Genomic DNA, 15,431 nt, shown 5'->3' on the forward strand with positions numbered 1-15,431 from the left:
CACGCAGTTCAGTGAAGACAAAACTTGGCATTTCACATCGATGCGTTCTCCCTTCTGCAGAAAGAAAGGTCTTCCTATTTATTAACAGCAGAAACTGAAAAAGGAAAACCTACAACGCATGTACATTTCCAAGGACAGAGCTTCTGCCCAAAGAGCTGCAAGCAGGATTTGGTCAGACTGACAGTTACCACCCAAAGCACACAAGCTCCATCCAACATATCCAAGAATATCAATTAAGTTATGTGCAGTGATTTCCACTGATGAGTTCAGGTGTGCAAGGGTTTTCTCTGTCAGTGTGGAATGAAGCGTGGTGCACTGGAAGTTGACTACGATGGCATGAGGCTGACAGCGACTGCTGACAGAGATGAGAAACCCTTAAGACTGTATGACAGGAATAAAATAAAAAACCAACAACAAAAGAACAGTTGCTGCAATGGAGGACACGACTAACTCAATGCACTGCTTCCTTTCCTACATTACTATCTGCTTTCTAGCCTGCCTTTTTCACAAGTGTTCCCTTGCCTCATATGAAAGAGGCTACGGAGTAAAAGGAACCACTCCTAAAGAAGAAAGAACGTCCTATGAAACTGCAACACAGTATTTTCCCTCACAATCAAGGCTACCTCCTGGCCCCATAGATGAACAGCCAAAATGGAGCATCTGCCTCCTAAAGAAACCGAAAGATTATTAGTAGACTTGCTACTTGCTCGCTTCTCCCTCTCCTGCCAACCCCAAAGTCTGATGAGAGTTAAAAGTTCTCTTCAGCAATGCAGAACCACTGTCACTTCAGACGTGTCAGGAGTTTGGCTTATTGTATCCATGAAAAATAGAACGAGAAGAAGAGTGTTCACTGTGGTCACTGGCAGCTAAAAGTACATGTCATGTTATGTGTAAGACCATGCAGTGTGCCAAGCATACATAACACCTTTTTCTATTTTAAAGCCTCCTTTGACAGCTCTAGACTGACTTTCCCCCCACCTCAAACACAAAAATAATCACACACTTCATGCTTTTATTACTTTCCATTTAGAGGTCATGGGCCGTTTCTAACCCATGACACATAAGCAAACGGGTCATTATCTTTAAGGCCATATTCACAGACATACATTGCATTATTGCAAATCAAAAGAAAAAAATGGAGTTTGTAGAAATGGTTAGTTACTGAGAACACACACATGCACTACGTGAACCTATGTATTTCTGAAGCGCTTTTCTTTGTATTCCAGGACTACGTGGCAAGTAATTGCTTGAATTCTCTACGGCATATGATTTTACCCTTAGAGAAGAAATCCCTACTTCTATGGGTGGTGATGAAAGTTACACAATTTATACATCACCTCTGTGTCAGGAAGGTCTATCACTGAACTGAACAGCTAGTCTAAGTCTGATTTTTCACAATGGTTATTCTGCCTTCAAATTAACGACATAATTCAAGCTTTATTCTCACAGACTGCTCAGATGCAGCACTGAAGCATCTGTCTACCTGACTCAGTATCAGAAGGAATCTCACCAACAAGGCACGGAGCAAGGTCGGAGGGAACCCGAATGCTGTTCCCAGCTGAGATACTGACTTCTTGTGAAATCTCAGACATCCTCACGCAGGCAAGACGGGAGCAATGATCCCGTCCCCGCAGTCCTCTCTCCTGTAAGACACTCCTCATTTGCATCTTCTTTCAACATCCTGCACTGAAAGTTGCAATAATAACTGTCTGTCTCTAAATTCATAGTGAACAGATCAAGGCAGGATATCAAACAGATTATCTGTTCCATGTCCTTTTTGTGAAGGCAGCTTTACCTCTAAAAATCACAAATGGAAAACATTCCTTTTGGAAATGAGCACCTTTCTTTTTTTCCCCTTGTTTCTTCTAAATTCCACATGTCAATTTTTTATTGCACGCTTGGCAGGACAGCAGTAAGGAGAAGAGTCAGAGTGGTACCGTGTTGCATTTTAACAGCTACATGCTCACGTAACAGATTAATGCCCGGTTCTTGGTTAACAGACATCAAACCAACAAAGTGTCGTGCCTTAATTCCCTTGACAGAAGGGCTACAGCATAACAAACAGCACTCTGGACCGAAGGGGAGCAGTTCCCATCTACTCACTTGGTGGATCTGTGCTTTCGGATGCAGGAAGAGGCTGAGTTGCTATGGAAACATGAAGGATAGATAGGACATGTAAAGGTGAAGCACAGCATGAAAATAAGTTATCAGAGGCAGGGAGCAGGGGTGATAGGAAGGAAAGAGAAAGCCTAACAAAGAGAGAATGAGAATGACACTGAATCCTTATGGCATACGTGTTACCTGGAGAGACTGCAGAATTGTGCTGCCCTGCCAGGGGAAAAAGAGCCAGCCTGCACTGGGTCCTGCAGCACACTGGGCTCCAAGGGTCTCCACTGAGGCTTTTTTGTCCTGAGGAATTCTGAAGCTCTGAATCTAACTTCAGAGACAGCTACAGTGCTTCTGACCAATTTGGGCCCAAACAGCAACCTGGGTTCACACTGCCAGCCTGCTGTGCACTAGGATTCTCAGGAGGAAATATGGCATTTCTGAGAGGAGGTGACAGAATGAAAAGCCCCTTAGCACCACTACTAAGCAGCTCCCTCCCAAGAGCAGAAGACAGACTGTACAAGCACCAAATATGAGGGTTACTAGGAAAGAAGCACAAAGAAGAACATCACTAACTCCAAAAGCCCTGGAGTGAATGCAGCACGAGAAACCTGAGCCGGGATGATTTCTCTACTGCTCTACAGAAGCACCATTTGCTGCTCATTGTTTTCCCTCTATTTAGCTAAGAAACAGTCTCTTTTGTTTGCTGTGCTATGAGGATTTCAAGAAATTCAACCTCATACCACAAAAGCCAAGCACATCCCATGAAGTGGAACACATGTTGGTTAGAAATCTTAAAACCAAAGGCCAATGATAACAGATCTCACATGGGCAGGCTTGCACTCTGCACCAGGGCAGCACGCCTGGGAGCTCTCTGTGACTTTTTCCTCTCCTAGCAATCAAACCTGTGCTCATCTGCAGTTCCTGTACCAGGAGACTCAGTTCTTAACCGGGGGGTGGGGGGGAAATCTGCATAGAAAAGAAGGAAAGCACCCAGGGATGTTAGGCAGACTGCACCACACTCAGTGAGGAGATGCATGCAGAGCAAAGCCAACAGGGCAACCTCTTCCACCATACTCACTCTCTGCTAAACAGAAGGTGGGGGCAGCAGCACTTGCTAAAGAAAGAAAGGAAGGTGAGGGGAGTTGACTCCTGTTAAACATTGCCCAAAGAAGGGCAACTAAAGAGCAAAACAATAAGACTGTCAGGTCAAGCCTCTCCAGACACAAAGCACGAGCAATGCAAGCACGGCCTCCTAACTCAGGACTTGGCACTTTGTTGAACCTGTATTTTGGACTGTGAATCTTTGTTTTAAAGCAATTTCCTCATAGTGTAGGATCAATGAACACACCATCATTCATCAGCACTCCCAGGAGTTTGAACCACTGCCACATAAGGGCAGTGGAGATGCTGGCCAGCACTCTGTGCGTGGCTGTGAAGTACAGCCCACATAACCACTGCTAAATTATTAGACAAGCACTCTAAGTTAACTATTTGAATCACATGCTGTACAAGAAGGACAGATGTTAACCCACAGTTCTGTTCTATAAAAGACTGGTATTACCCAGAGTAGGATGACTATTCTAGTGTCAGTTTTGTTAGGAAATAGGTGGTACCATTATTTCATTTCTAATGAACCTGGGAGGAAAAAGGCACTAGATTAACAGCTAGTGCTATGTGTGTTAGAGGAACACTCTAGGAACATGAAAAAGAACAAAACAAATGCAGAGAGGCACTTACGTGAGTGAGGGATACCTGCAGTATTTCCATGGATGAAACAGAGACGAAAATAAGAGACAGAGATAAACACATACACACATACACACAAAAAAAAAATGTAGAAGAGGTGAGAAGAGGAGACAATGAGTATGGAGCTGGAAATTCAAAACACCACCAGATGTCCCAAATCCAACAAAACTGATTATCAAGTACAAGGGCTGGCATGTACTGTAGGTTCCTGCACAGGGCCTGGATTTCTAAGCAGCAAGGCATGTGTACTGCCCCACACTGCTCAGTTCTGGTGAGGGAGAAGTTGGCAGATGAATTCAAGACCATGCACAGATCTCAGGGCCTCCAAGCATGCATATATATGGGATAGGAATATTGCTGGCTCTGAGTTCAGGCGACAGTCCTGCACAGCGGTTTCAGAAGAGCAATGAACTAGGTTCACAAGTATGGGTGTGATGGAGGGAAGAAGAACACGCTCTAGATTTAAATGCAAAGGGAATGGGGAAGAAGAACCCCAGGAACTGTGAGGGGCTGAAACAAGAAGAAAAGTATTATACCACAGCAGAGCATACTGCCATCAGAGTGGAAGATTGCCCAAGGAAGGCAGGCAAGAGGCTATGGAAATCATTTCATGCACTGCAGTAATTTGCAGAAAAGAGAAATCACCCTCCCTCCTTTCCTTCATAGTTCATGGAGGCTCCTTGGTTGAACTTACTGATTTCTCATTTGCAAGGAACCTTATATTCTTTATTACCATGCCCTTCTCAAGTTCCTGCTTGTTCTTATTATAACATTGCTGAACTCTCCATTGCATAGCCCCTTCTGTTGGACAGAATACAGTTTATACCTATAATCCAGGGCACAGACCAGTGTGAATAGCTTCCCTGCCTCCCACCTTTACATAAGATTTTTAATTAGCGAGGAAATTCACTACATTCAAAAAGCACAACAAAAACAAAGGGTGCAGCAAAGTCTGCAGGAGAAGAAGGCATTGTCCATGCATGACAGAGTCCCTGGTAAGATGCAAGGAAAGAGAAACCAGAGAAGTAGAGGGAGGTCTCAGTTTTACTTACGAACTGGCTGTGTCTTGAAGTTGGATGGCAGGCTAATCTCACCCACACCCTTGCCATTGACTGCAGACAGTCTCACCGAGTAGGTTGTCTCCGGTTTCAGGCCACTGATAGTGATCATGCCCTCCACATTTGCTATTGCAGAAACAAGACAGAAAAAGCAAAGAAAGACTTAGGCTCTGACTCAATCATAAATGCCATTTCCTGTTGTACTCCCGCCACATTTAGCCCATGTAACAAAGCCGCATAAACAGTGCAGACAAGGAGAAAAGTCAGAGCTACCACCTCTGTGTGAAAGAGCTGACTAGGGAGGGACAGAGCCACAGCCTTTCTAGAGGGGATGTAGTGGAGCTCATGGTAGACATCAAAGGGAATCGGCACTCTGCCTGCACCAAGCTGTTACTGAAAAACAAATGTTACAGAACTGGTACGGGGCCTCAATGTAGGTACTGAAATTACAAAGCTGTAGAATCCTCCACACGGGCTTTCCCCCAAAGGAAAGAAGGGTGTTTTGAGATGCAGATAGAGGAGGTAACATTTTTTTTTCAATATTGCTTTATCATCCTACCTTCTTTTGCATCATACAACCTTGAGTGCCACTCTCCCTCGCCCAGTGCTCTCCACTCTGCTTTGTACTTGAGGATGGGTACCCCACCAGTAGCTTCAGGCTCATCAAACTCCACGCGGGCAGTACTAGAGTAGGGCTCCACTCTGTCAATAGAAGGAGAGGACGGAGTATCTGGGGGAGGAAGGGGAGACAACCAGTGATACATCAGACAGCAGGAAGCAAGGGCTACCAGCTCCCCAGCTGGCAGAGAAAGCAGAAAACTAGGAACACCAAGAACACTCTTGTCATGGCTTGATAAAGGAGAGGACAAGGGCAGCCTGAGACTGTCCTCAAAGGGCTTCTAAGAATACTAATTAGACAGTGTAGAAACATTCATCTTGTGTCTTCTCTAAGAGGTCAGAGACTCAAAGTACCTTCTCCAAAATCAAATATTTCCCTTAAGAAAAAAGGACAACCTGAAGAGCATTTCCTTATCTCCCTGCCTGGGATGCTCACCCGCCTGCACAAGAATGAACTCTGAGGATTCCTGGCCAATACGGTTCACAGCAGTGCAGTTGTAGTTCCCGAAGTCATTTTCAGAGTCTGGTGTCACCTATGGAAGAAATTAAGGTGCACGTTTGGATCAGAAGACACTTTTCACTCTGCTAATGCCATTTGCGTTTTACTGGGGAAAGAAGTAACAATAAAATGCATGTGCTGACATGGAGGGCTGCCCACAGATGGAAGTACAGCAGGCAGAAAGTCAAAAGCAAGGAGGGGGTGGTGTTTCCCATGACTCGATGCCCTTTGCATTTGTGTGCCAGAAATACTGCACAACTTCCTGCCCACTAACGGGGTGCCCTGATGAAAGACCGAGCTTCATCAACAACAGAAGCAAATTACTTGGTAGCACTGAGCCTTCCTGGCTGCATATCCCCTCCGTGCTTTTCCTCACCTCCAGGTAGCTTGCTGATGGAGTGTTGTAGATCTTGATGTTGCTGTAGTTTGAACTGGGAAGCAGCTGTCCATCCCGGAACCAGGAGATAACAGCACTGGGGTAAGCAAATACCTCACAGGTGATGTTCACTTGATTCCCTTCCCAGGTATAGACAGCCACAGGACCCTGAAGTTTGGGAGCATCTGAAAGAAACATTTCTGTGAAGGCAACATGATCCAGAAAAACTCCTGAAGGAGCCCAGTCAACTTCACTGCAAAGACTCCTTGGCTGGGGCCCAGGCTGATGTGGGAAAAGGAACCTAATGTGGGAAGAGGGGACAGCCTTCTCATCCAGGGGGCTGCTGGTGATACTGGTCTTCTGCTGAAGGACACAGGAAGAAGTCTGCTCAGCACCAAAGGCTGCTCCTCATGCAGTGTGGGAGGAGAAGCAGACAGCAAGCTACATGTCTACATTTTGCATTTACATGTTTACATTTTGCATTTACATGTTGCTACAAGTGCAACACTGATACGCTCAATGAATGAGCTCATGGCAGATTCATGGCCCATAATCCTCCCAGGCTGCAAACAGCATCTCAGCTGGAGTCAGCTAGTGCAACCATCTGCACACGTGCACACAGCAAAATGCAACTGTAACAGCGTTATTTCGGACTGAGCTGCTTCCCATGCCCTCTGCTTAAATAATACATATTTCCTTACTTGTAGGTGCCTCCATCTCATCAGAAAACATCACCCCCGCTGCCCACCCCACCCCCACCCACACACACGCCCCGTCCCTCTCCTACTTACACTGCACTTCGAGGTACATGGCCTGTGAGTCCTGCCCGATGGTGTTGCTGGCCGTGCACACATACTCTCCAGCGTCTGTGTACTGGATTTCTTTGAGAGTCAGGGAGGACACCCGCGCGTGGCTGCGCACCACGATGCGCCCATCCAGAGTCTGGCAGGAAAGGAAGGGAGAGTCAGGGGCTGGGCGCCAGGCAGCGCTGCAGCTCATGGACAGGAACAAGCGCAAGTCTACCCCACACCAGCCTTCCAGTGCTCAGCACTCGGAAGCGATCGCCTGGCAGGTGAAACCACTGGCACAGCACTTCCTAAAGCAACTCAGCCTTGTTGCACAGGACTTAGTGCAGCGATTCAAAGCACTCAGGTAATGGGAACACAAAGAAAAATGAAGGTCCGAAGTATCAGATGCTGCTACGTGTCTGAGGACGGCTGGATAACATCAAGCTGCTTCTTAGATTAACGACTGCGGAGATCCAGCTCTGGTGGAAGCACTTTTGCCAGGATGCTCTTGCAGAAAACCTGCATAGCTAGTACTGTTTTCACTCAGAGAATTTGAGACTTTTCTCTCAGTGATACTCGTTTTATTTCAGCATCTCTAAAGTGGCATTAGTAAGAACAGATCCAAACCTCAGAGCTGAATCAGGCAAAATGAAAGCTCAGAGCTTTCACTTGAGCACAGCACCGAGCAGGGCAAGGTACAGCAAAGAGGGCAAGCAAACTATGGGACTCTTCTAAAGACAACCTGCTTCAAGGTCTTGTGATGCTTTAAGAAAATTCTAGAGCAAACTCTGTTGACTGCAAGCCAGTTCAGAAACTGCTCCCACAAGCAGGAGAGTGTAGGGTCATCAATGAGAGACAAGGAATGTAAAATCCAGGCTGTCATCTGTTCAAAGGGATTGCAGCCACCCAGGGATCCAACCCAAACTCCCTCCACACTGATCCTTGCACAAATGTGGTTGGCTTCGAAGCTTGAAAGGACAAGCTTTCTCATCGTGTCTCCAAAATGACATAAGTCAACAAACTGAGCACCCTGCTGCCACAGCCTGCCACACTTCAGGCAATCAGTGCTCCAAGAGCATGCTTCTTCTTGAAAGATGTGGGACAAGTACTGAGATTATGAGGATAAGCCTTGAGGAAATCACACAGAGAGGCGCACTGAGTTGTAGCACCAAACACGCTTCTGGTGCCTCAAGTGCTTGGATCCTGCAGGCCTGAGGCATCTTTCTGTTCTGAGCTGGGGGCCTCAAGCTCCGAGACTAAGCTTCTACACAAACAAGTTATTACCTCTGTTAGTTCTGAATATTAGTCCATTTGAAGCTAGTCAATTTCAAATGAAGAAAGTTATCTTTCGACACAAAACCAGTTTGTATGTGCATCTCTTCTTCCCTCTTCTACCACGCATGCAGGTCTACTACAGCCAATGCCACAAGATACCAACTCTACGCTCCCTCCTGTCCTTGGTCCCTTGTGTTGCTGGAAACTGTTATTTATTACAGGAACATATTTCCTAGATGTGGGTCCCATAACACAACATTAGTCCACTGTGGTATCTTACACAGCCGAAACCCAGCTCACTTCTGAAACTATTGCAGTAGGATGCATAAATGTAAAGACTTCAGATCTGCAAAATTTCCTCGCCTTCTTTTAGCTGTTTGTCTATGACTCAATCAGGCAAGAGTGTATATATATATATATATATATATGGCAAAATATCTGCCCGTGATCACTACAGCAAAGGTAACTTTACATCACGTCACCTGCCTCTCCAGGATTCAATACAAACAGAGCTAAGTAGTTCAGATAAATCACTAACTTTACCAGTAAGACAACCAATCCAGAAGATGAGGCTGTATATCTTAATATAAAAGGTATGTATGAAGAAAAAGGTAGATCAGGAAAAATTATTCAAAGAGAACAATCTCCACATAAGAAAGCACACTAATGCTTCTCTTCGTTCCCATTTCAGACCATCAGATACCAACAATCCCTGGCTATTAGAGACATGGGATAGGTAGAAACCTGTGAGCCAGAGCTGTGGCCATCTGCAGTCCCTTCACCTAACTTCCTTGGCTTAGACGATTTTGCATAGCAACGTTTCTAGTAGTGGTGGGACAACCTAAGAGATGCAGGCAATAACTCATGCCATACCAAGGCCATGGATGGGGCCCTGGGCACCCTGAGCTGGTGCGGTAGCCCTGCCCAAGGCAGGGGTTGGGCACTGGTCTTTAAGGTCTCCTCCAACCTAAGCCATTCTATATTCTATGATAGCAGGTACCACTCTATGGAAAAGTGTGCGATAGTGCTCTGTATTGCTGAGTGCTACAGGTTGTGCTGAGATGCACAAAGGTGTTTTTCTTCCAATTCCAACAATGCCACGTGGCATACAGTCACTACATAAACAACTTGAGGAGACGTTAATACTTCAGTGTAAAGGGGGAAGAGGCGAGGTAGGTAGGGAATGCATCTACCCCCTTCCCCTCTGCAGGATTTTTCAATCCTTTTCAGCCAAAGCATCCATGCCAATCTAACATCGTCTTCCTGGTCAACTTTGCATACAGGAGAGGTCAATACAGAACAGCCCCTGGAAATCCTGACCACGGCCACAAACTCCAGCAAAGGAAGATGAGGTGTCCTCTCCTGGCTCTGTGCTAGCACTTCACTAACTCATCTGCAGCTCTTCATACTTGCAAAGTTGAGCTAATTCCCAGTTATCAGAAAGGCATCACCAATTAGGGATGTAACTGAGATACAATTTTGCTTTAAACTGAGTTTTTATCATCCACTGGTGGTAACGTTTTTGTCAGCGAAACCAATCAGGTGCATGTAATGGCAGATGATTATTATTTCTAAAACACAGTACCGAGTGGGAAACAAAACAGCAACAAACCATACTGTATTATCCTGTACCCCTTCACTGACCCTTGCAAATTAAAGACAAATGGCAATAATTTAATAAGTGGGAGCATTTTCTGGAAAAAATATAACTTTTTAAAGATTGAACTGCATTGATTTTGAAACAGAATACGATGCAGTTATCCTCTAAGAGAAGGCCAAACTGAAGAGGTGCCATGAGCAAACAGATGAGTTGGCTGGAGCAGAAGAGGCTATCTCAGGAAAAAAATTCTATCCCACAATACACTCAGTAGCTAATACTTAAAACTCCAGAAAAGAGGCATGATCCACACGTGTAGCACTGAAGAAAATGGTGAAGCTGTATTTATCAGGTTGCAGATTTGCCTTCCCTTTCTTCTCCCTCCCCCGGCACTTTTTTCCTTTTTTGAAGTGACAACCAGGATTACTCACTCCCAACACAGCTAGTTTGCTCATCCAAAAATGCGCAACTACATGCCAAGCAACTTCTAACTCTATTAGCTGTTTCTTTTAAGTACAGGTATTTAATTTATTTGTATTATTAATGCTGGTTTAGTTGGCGTGGTTGCTGGACTAGATTTGTTAATCTGTAATGCTTAAAAATCAAACAAAAATATAAACAACTAGGACGTTTGCTAAAGGTCTGGTATAAGATTATACCTCTTGTTTCTCGGGCCGGGTCCACGAAGCCTGGAGAGAACAGATATAGAACACAACAACAGGAGAAAAAAAAAGCAATACAAGTTTATCAAAGGTTGCTTTCATAGTGTAAGCACCACGCTACGTTCTGTGTACATGCAGGCTCCAAGCTGTGTACCTCGTGTGTGGGGTGATCGCAATTTCCACTTCCCAACAGAACTTCCATTTAGACTTGCACTCAAAATTTAATACCCTCAGAATGGATCTAACAATACCTAAACCCTCTCTCTGCCTCTGTTCTTAAATACTGAGTGACTATTTCCCTTGCCACATCTCATCATTTCTGGAAACACGGCTATGCATCCAAGGGAAATAATTCTGATGCCCGAGGTCACTTAATTGCAAAGATAAGTTATTGAGCTGGTTGCCACCTGGACACACTGATTGCCACTAACTCTCGTACCGTTCATGTGCTCATGCATTTGTATGGATTTTTACATGCATACTGTGGGAGGAGTAGGAATCCTCGAGCTGCAGAGCACTGCAACAGTCTGACCCCCTGCACAGGAGACAACCTCCAGTTCATCACGTCCAGCTCATTAGGCTTAGGGAAACGTGCACCCAATCCTCACCGGGCTTGGGACAATTAAGCAACAGGCATCAGTCAAACATGCTCAAACCTTACCAAGAAACATACATTCGCCATTCAGAGACAGACAGCAACAGTGAGGACTATATTCACTCTGGTTCACAATGACCAAAGTTGCAGAATTCCCTTTTTCCCTATGAATTTCATATATTTTTCTTCTCTGGTAGTGTCTATTTCAACCACAACTTGATCCATTTCAATTCAGGAGTCAAAAATCACCTGCTAATATCACAGCCACGACAGCATTTTTGAACATGAGGCACAAGCACTGCTGGCATGTGGATATAACAGCATACACAAGAGTGATGTTACAGAAATGGAGATGAAAGTTAAGGAAATGAGAATAAAAGGCACAGTATTCTTTCCACAGTGCTTACAGTGAAAACTATGAGTCTTCAGTATTAACAAATGGTACAGACAGCCTCATTCTGTGAAGTCTTTGATAAAAGCAGGCTATTTACTTCTGATTAGAGGCCTGAGGTTGACTCTCCAGAGGAGAAAACAAAGCTCACCAACACATGCATGGGCTGGGACTCTGTCCAGAAACACCATATCTCATAATTTCTATATATCTATATCCCCTTATAGAATCATAGAATTAGCTAGGTTGGAAAAGACCTACAAGATCACCTAGTGATCACCCATCCACCTACCACCAATAACCCCACTAAACCTGGTCTCTCAACGCTATATCTAAACGTTTCTTGAACACCTCCAGGGACGGTGACACAGCCACCTCCCTGGGCAGCCCACAGGTTCCCTGAAAACTGAACAGGCAATCATCATGAGAATTCAGCATCATCCCCTCTTCATGTACCAGTCACTACCAGAACTAGCCAGGACCACCTAATTCATGTCCATGCAAACCCGTTCTCAATTCTCTCCAATGAACTTCTACAGCACCAGCACAGAGGGGTAAAAAGAACAGATGTGCCTTTACCCTATGGAGTGCAGCACCCGTCAGCCTCCAGGAAGATGAAGGAGGGAAGAAGCCAGTTCCCACACTCCCCCAGTTTATTGCTTCTTTGTACTGGGACTGGTGGGTGCAGGGAGAAGGCAGAGCCAGAGCCTCCATCCTGGAGAGTTTTATCTTAACCCTTCCTCACCAAGACCAAGAGACATACAAGCTCCAGTCTATAAGATGTAGGTTTCTCAGACGAGAATCAAGAACCTCATGCACTTCCCTTCCATTTGGGAAGGACTTGCTACTTTGAAAATGGTGATGTGATGCAGATACTGATAGCTAGCATGGGAGGCTGGAGAGGCTCACGCCACAGGTACAGCTGCTGCCACGGAAATCTTAGAACTTGGGTACACCAATGTACAACAGATCCTAACTATGCACACTGACACGTGTTTTACAAGGGGATGGAATATAGTGGAGGTGATGAGGAATATGGCATACTGGCTTAATCAGCATTACATCTGTTAACAAAAAACCCCACATTCTTCCTCCTCACAATGGCACAGTGATAAATACCTGAGGAAAGATAAAATGATTTGAAATAGCTTGGCTTTATGTTAATGACTTTCTAGGGCTGCTAGTTCTTGAAATCTTTTGCAGTAGGGAGAGACAAGAACTTCAGATAGGGATAAAGCTTCTCCCAAATAATGTGTTTCTACATTCACAACCAAAGTGTGTCACACAAAGGTTGTACACAGCATAGAGTGTCCAACGGGGCTATTTTGTCCTGAGAATTTTCTGGAAGTCTGTACCATTCACCCGAACTTACAACATGAGATAGAGAATGGGAAAAAGTTTAAATTAAAAAAAAAAAAAAAAACCAAAAAAAAACCAAGAAAACAAACAAGAGCGAGAGGGAAGAAAATCCTGCCTAGAAAGTGAATAGCATATGACAGCAAATTTTTGCCCTAAAGGTTTGAATCCATACATGAGCAACACGGTGGTACCTCAAACCTTTGATTTTCTCCCCATCTACTAAGATATTACCAGAACACATAATGCCATTCTTTAATATTGATCACTGATTTAACCGCATTAAAAAAGATATAGGATATATGAGAGTCTCAAAAATGGTTAGCAGTTTTGCCACTGAGGTCTCGTTAGCTTAATTAGGCTTGACAGACAGGACTCTCTGCAAACAGGCGCTCCTACAGACTTCTACTTGATTGAGTCTTATTTCAGGTCTTATATTCTTCTCCCTGACAAAGCTCTTCTCCCTGGCTGTGATCCAAATCCTAGTGCTGGAAGCAAGGAGGCATTTAACTCCTCCCATCACCCTTCTACACTGAGAAAAGGCCACAAATAGCCTCCTCCTATTGAAACAGGTCCCCCAGCCACGCTGTGCTAAGAGACCAAGCCAAGAGCTTTCAAAGGCACCAGGAATCTCTCCCAGAACGTTGCAGGGACCTGCACAAACACTTGAATACAGAAGATACTGATGTTTATCTGCAGAGGGCACCCTGATTTAAGAAGTTCCACATTAACAACGCAGTGAAGAGCTGACATCATGGGAGCAATATGAAAAGCTCGTTTAGGAGGTGATGGAGCAGAATGCGGATGACTAAGAGTGGTTACCTCTAAATGACTGACAGCCGTTGCCTCTAAGACTTCCAGGCTATCAGCTGCTACCTTCATATCGAGTCAGACCCCCTGATATTCCCATGTCAGCTGAGCCTTGAAGCATCCTGTCATTATAAGGCTATAAATAAGCAGTAACTCCCTACTCTAACTTGTGTCTATGTTTTCTTCAGCTCTAAACTATGCCTCCTAGTCAACTTATTACATAACTATTATGCAATATCCAGAGTACTAAACTGCATCCTAATCTTCTCTGGTAAAGGGGAATTATGGCCAGTAATAATAAAAGAAATGTAACAGCACCCTTTTTGAAGAGAAAAACTGCTAATTATTTTTGCCTTTTAAGAACAAAATGGTATTGATGTGATCAACAAAACAAGTGAACACAAAGGCAGCCAGGCTTTTGTGCTTCAAGTACGTGTAGAGATAGCATACAATACAGAAGGGCAGGAATGAATTAACAGGTTCATTTTGGTCCACTGCATTTTTGAAAGAATACTCCACCCCTCTTCACCTGCCACCCTCCCCAGTGGTATCATCTTCATGATGACAGCATGGACAGCACTGGAATCAGGGTACTCATTCCCACTTCTCAGCTTGGAAACCCTTTCAGAAGTCTTGCATCTGTATGTCTGTCAGGAAACTCCTCCAAAAAGGGTCCAGGGCCTAGTGCTTTGAAAATCAGTTCAGCTCACACCAACACAAGCAGGAATTAAAAAAACATAGTCTCAGTTGTTACAAAATGTGATGGCTCTCTGTACAAAAGGACACCCATGGGATTACTTCAGCTAGGGAGCTGGCCCTTCAGCAGTTAATCTGTGCAGGACCGCATGCATTCTCACTATGAAGGGGGGAAGCACCGTGATCTCCATGCGCCTGTTGCCATCATGCAGTGTAGATCAGCACTGATCCCTGCCCACAAGACCAGGGTCCTGGGAGTGGTGGTACCTTCTCTTCATTGCTGATGTTCCGGGTGGAAGTTTTCCACGTGATAGAAGGGATTGGGTCCCCAGATGCCTCACAGGTCAGTGTGATCTGATCCTCCAGCTCCATAGCTGTTTTATTCTCCACGTATGTGATTTTGGGTTTTGCTGGAAAGAAAAATAAAAGCAACCTTCATTCAGTTGCTGCTCAGAATGAAGCTTGCCTGTAAACAGCAATGTCTGAGACAAGCAACATGAGGGGAAAAAAAGGCTTTGAACAGGCAAAAGTTTACCAAAGACTTTGAGATGAATGGTGGCATCCTGCTCGCCAGCCTTGTTCTCAGCGATGCAGATGTACTCTGCTTCGTCACTCTTATCCACCTTCTTGATGACCAGCTCGGACCCATCGTAGTTGAAACTGTATTTCTCTTCATTGTCCTCCTGCTCTATTGGCTCTCCATCCCTGCAGGGCACAAAGCACACCGGCTGTGTTGGGGAGGAGAAGCAGTCAAATGCTGCTTGTGAGGTTTTATGTTAATGAGAACAGCGTTACTACACCAAAACTCAGTGTCAGAGGTATCTAGATCTCTTCCCAACAGTGGGAGGAAAGAGC

The 15,431-nt window shown here is 44.8% G+C and overlaps 1 protein-coding gene across 5 annotated transcripts in view; it reads right to left on the reverse strand.

Annotated features, from left to right (window-relative positions):
- The window catches only part of NCAM1 (neural cell adhesion molecule 1), an 80,787-nt gene that overhangs the window by 23,895 nt on the left and 41,461 nt on the right, over positions 1-15,431 (reverse strand). For all 5 annotated transcript variants that reach the window (XM_021376009.1, XM_021376008.1, XM_021376010.1 and 2 more), the window contains exons 7-13: positions 15,112-15,281; positions 14,844-14,986; positions 7,198-7,348; positions 6,407-6,591; positions 5,968-6,064; positions 5,473-5,643; positions 4,908-5,039 (exon numbers count right to left, since the gene is read on the reverse strand). In XM_021376009.1, coding sequence (XP_021231684.1) covers positions 4,908-5,039; positions 5,473-5,643; positions 5,968-6,064; positions 6,407-6,591; positions 7,198-7,348; positions 14,844-14,986; positions 15,112-15,281 — 1,049 coding nt within the window. The remainder of the gene's footprint in view (positions 1-4,907; positions 5,040-5,472; positions 5,644-5,967; positions 6,065-6,406; positions 6,592-7,197; positions 7,349-14,843; positions 14,987-15,111; positions 15,282-15,431) is intronic.

This window comes from Numida meleagris, chromosome 23 (genome assembly GCF_002078875.1).
Source record: "Numida meleagris isolate 19003 breed g44 Domestic line chromosome 23, NumMel1.0, whole genome shotgun sequence".
Taxonomy (NCBI): Eukaryota; Metazoa; Chordata; class Aves; order Galliformes; family Numididae; genus Numida; species Numida meleagris.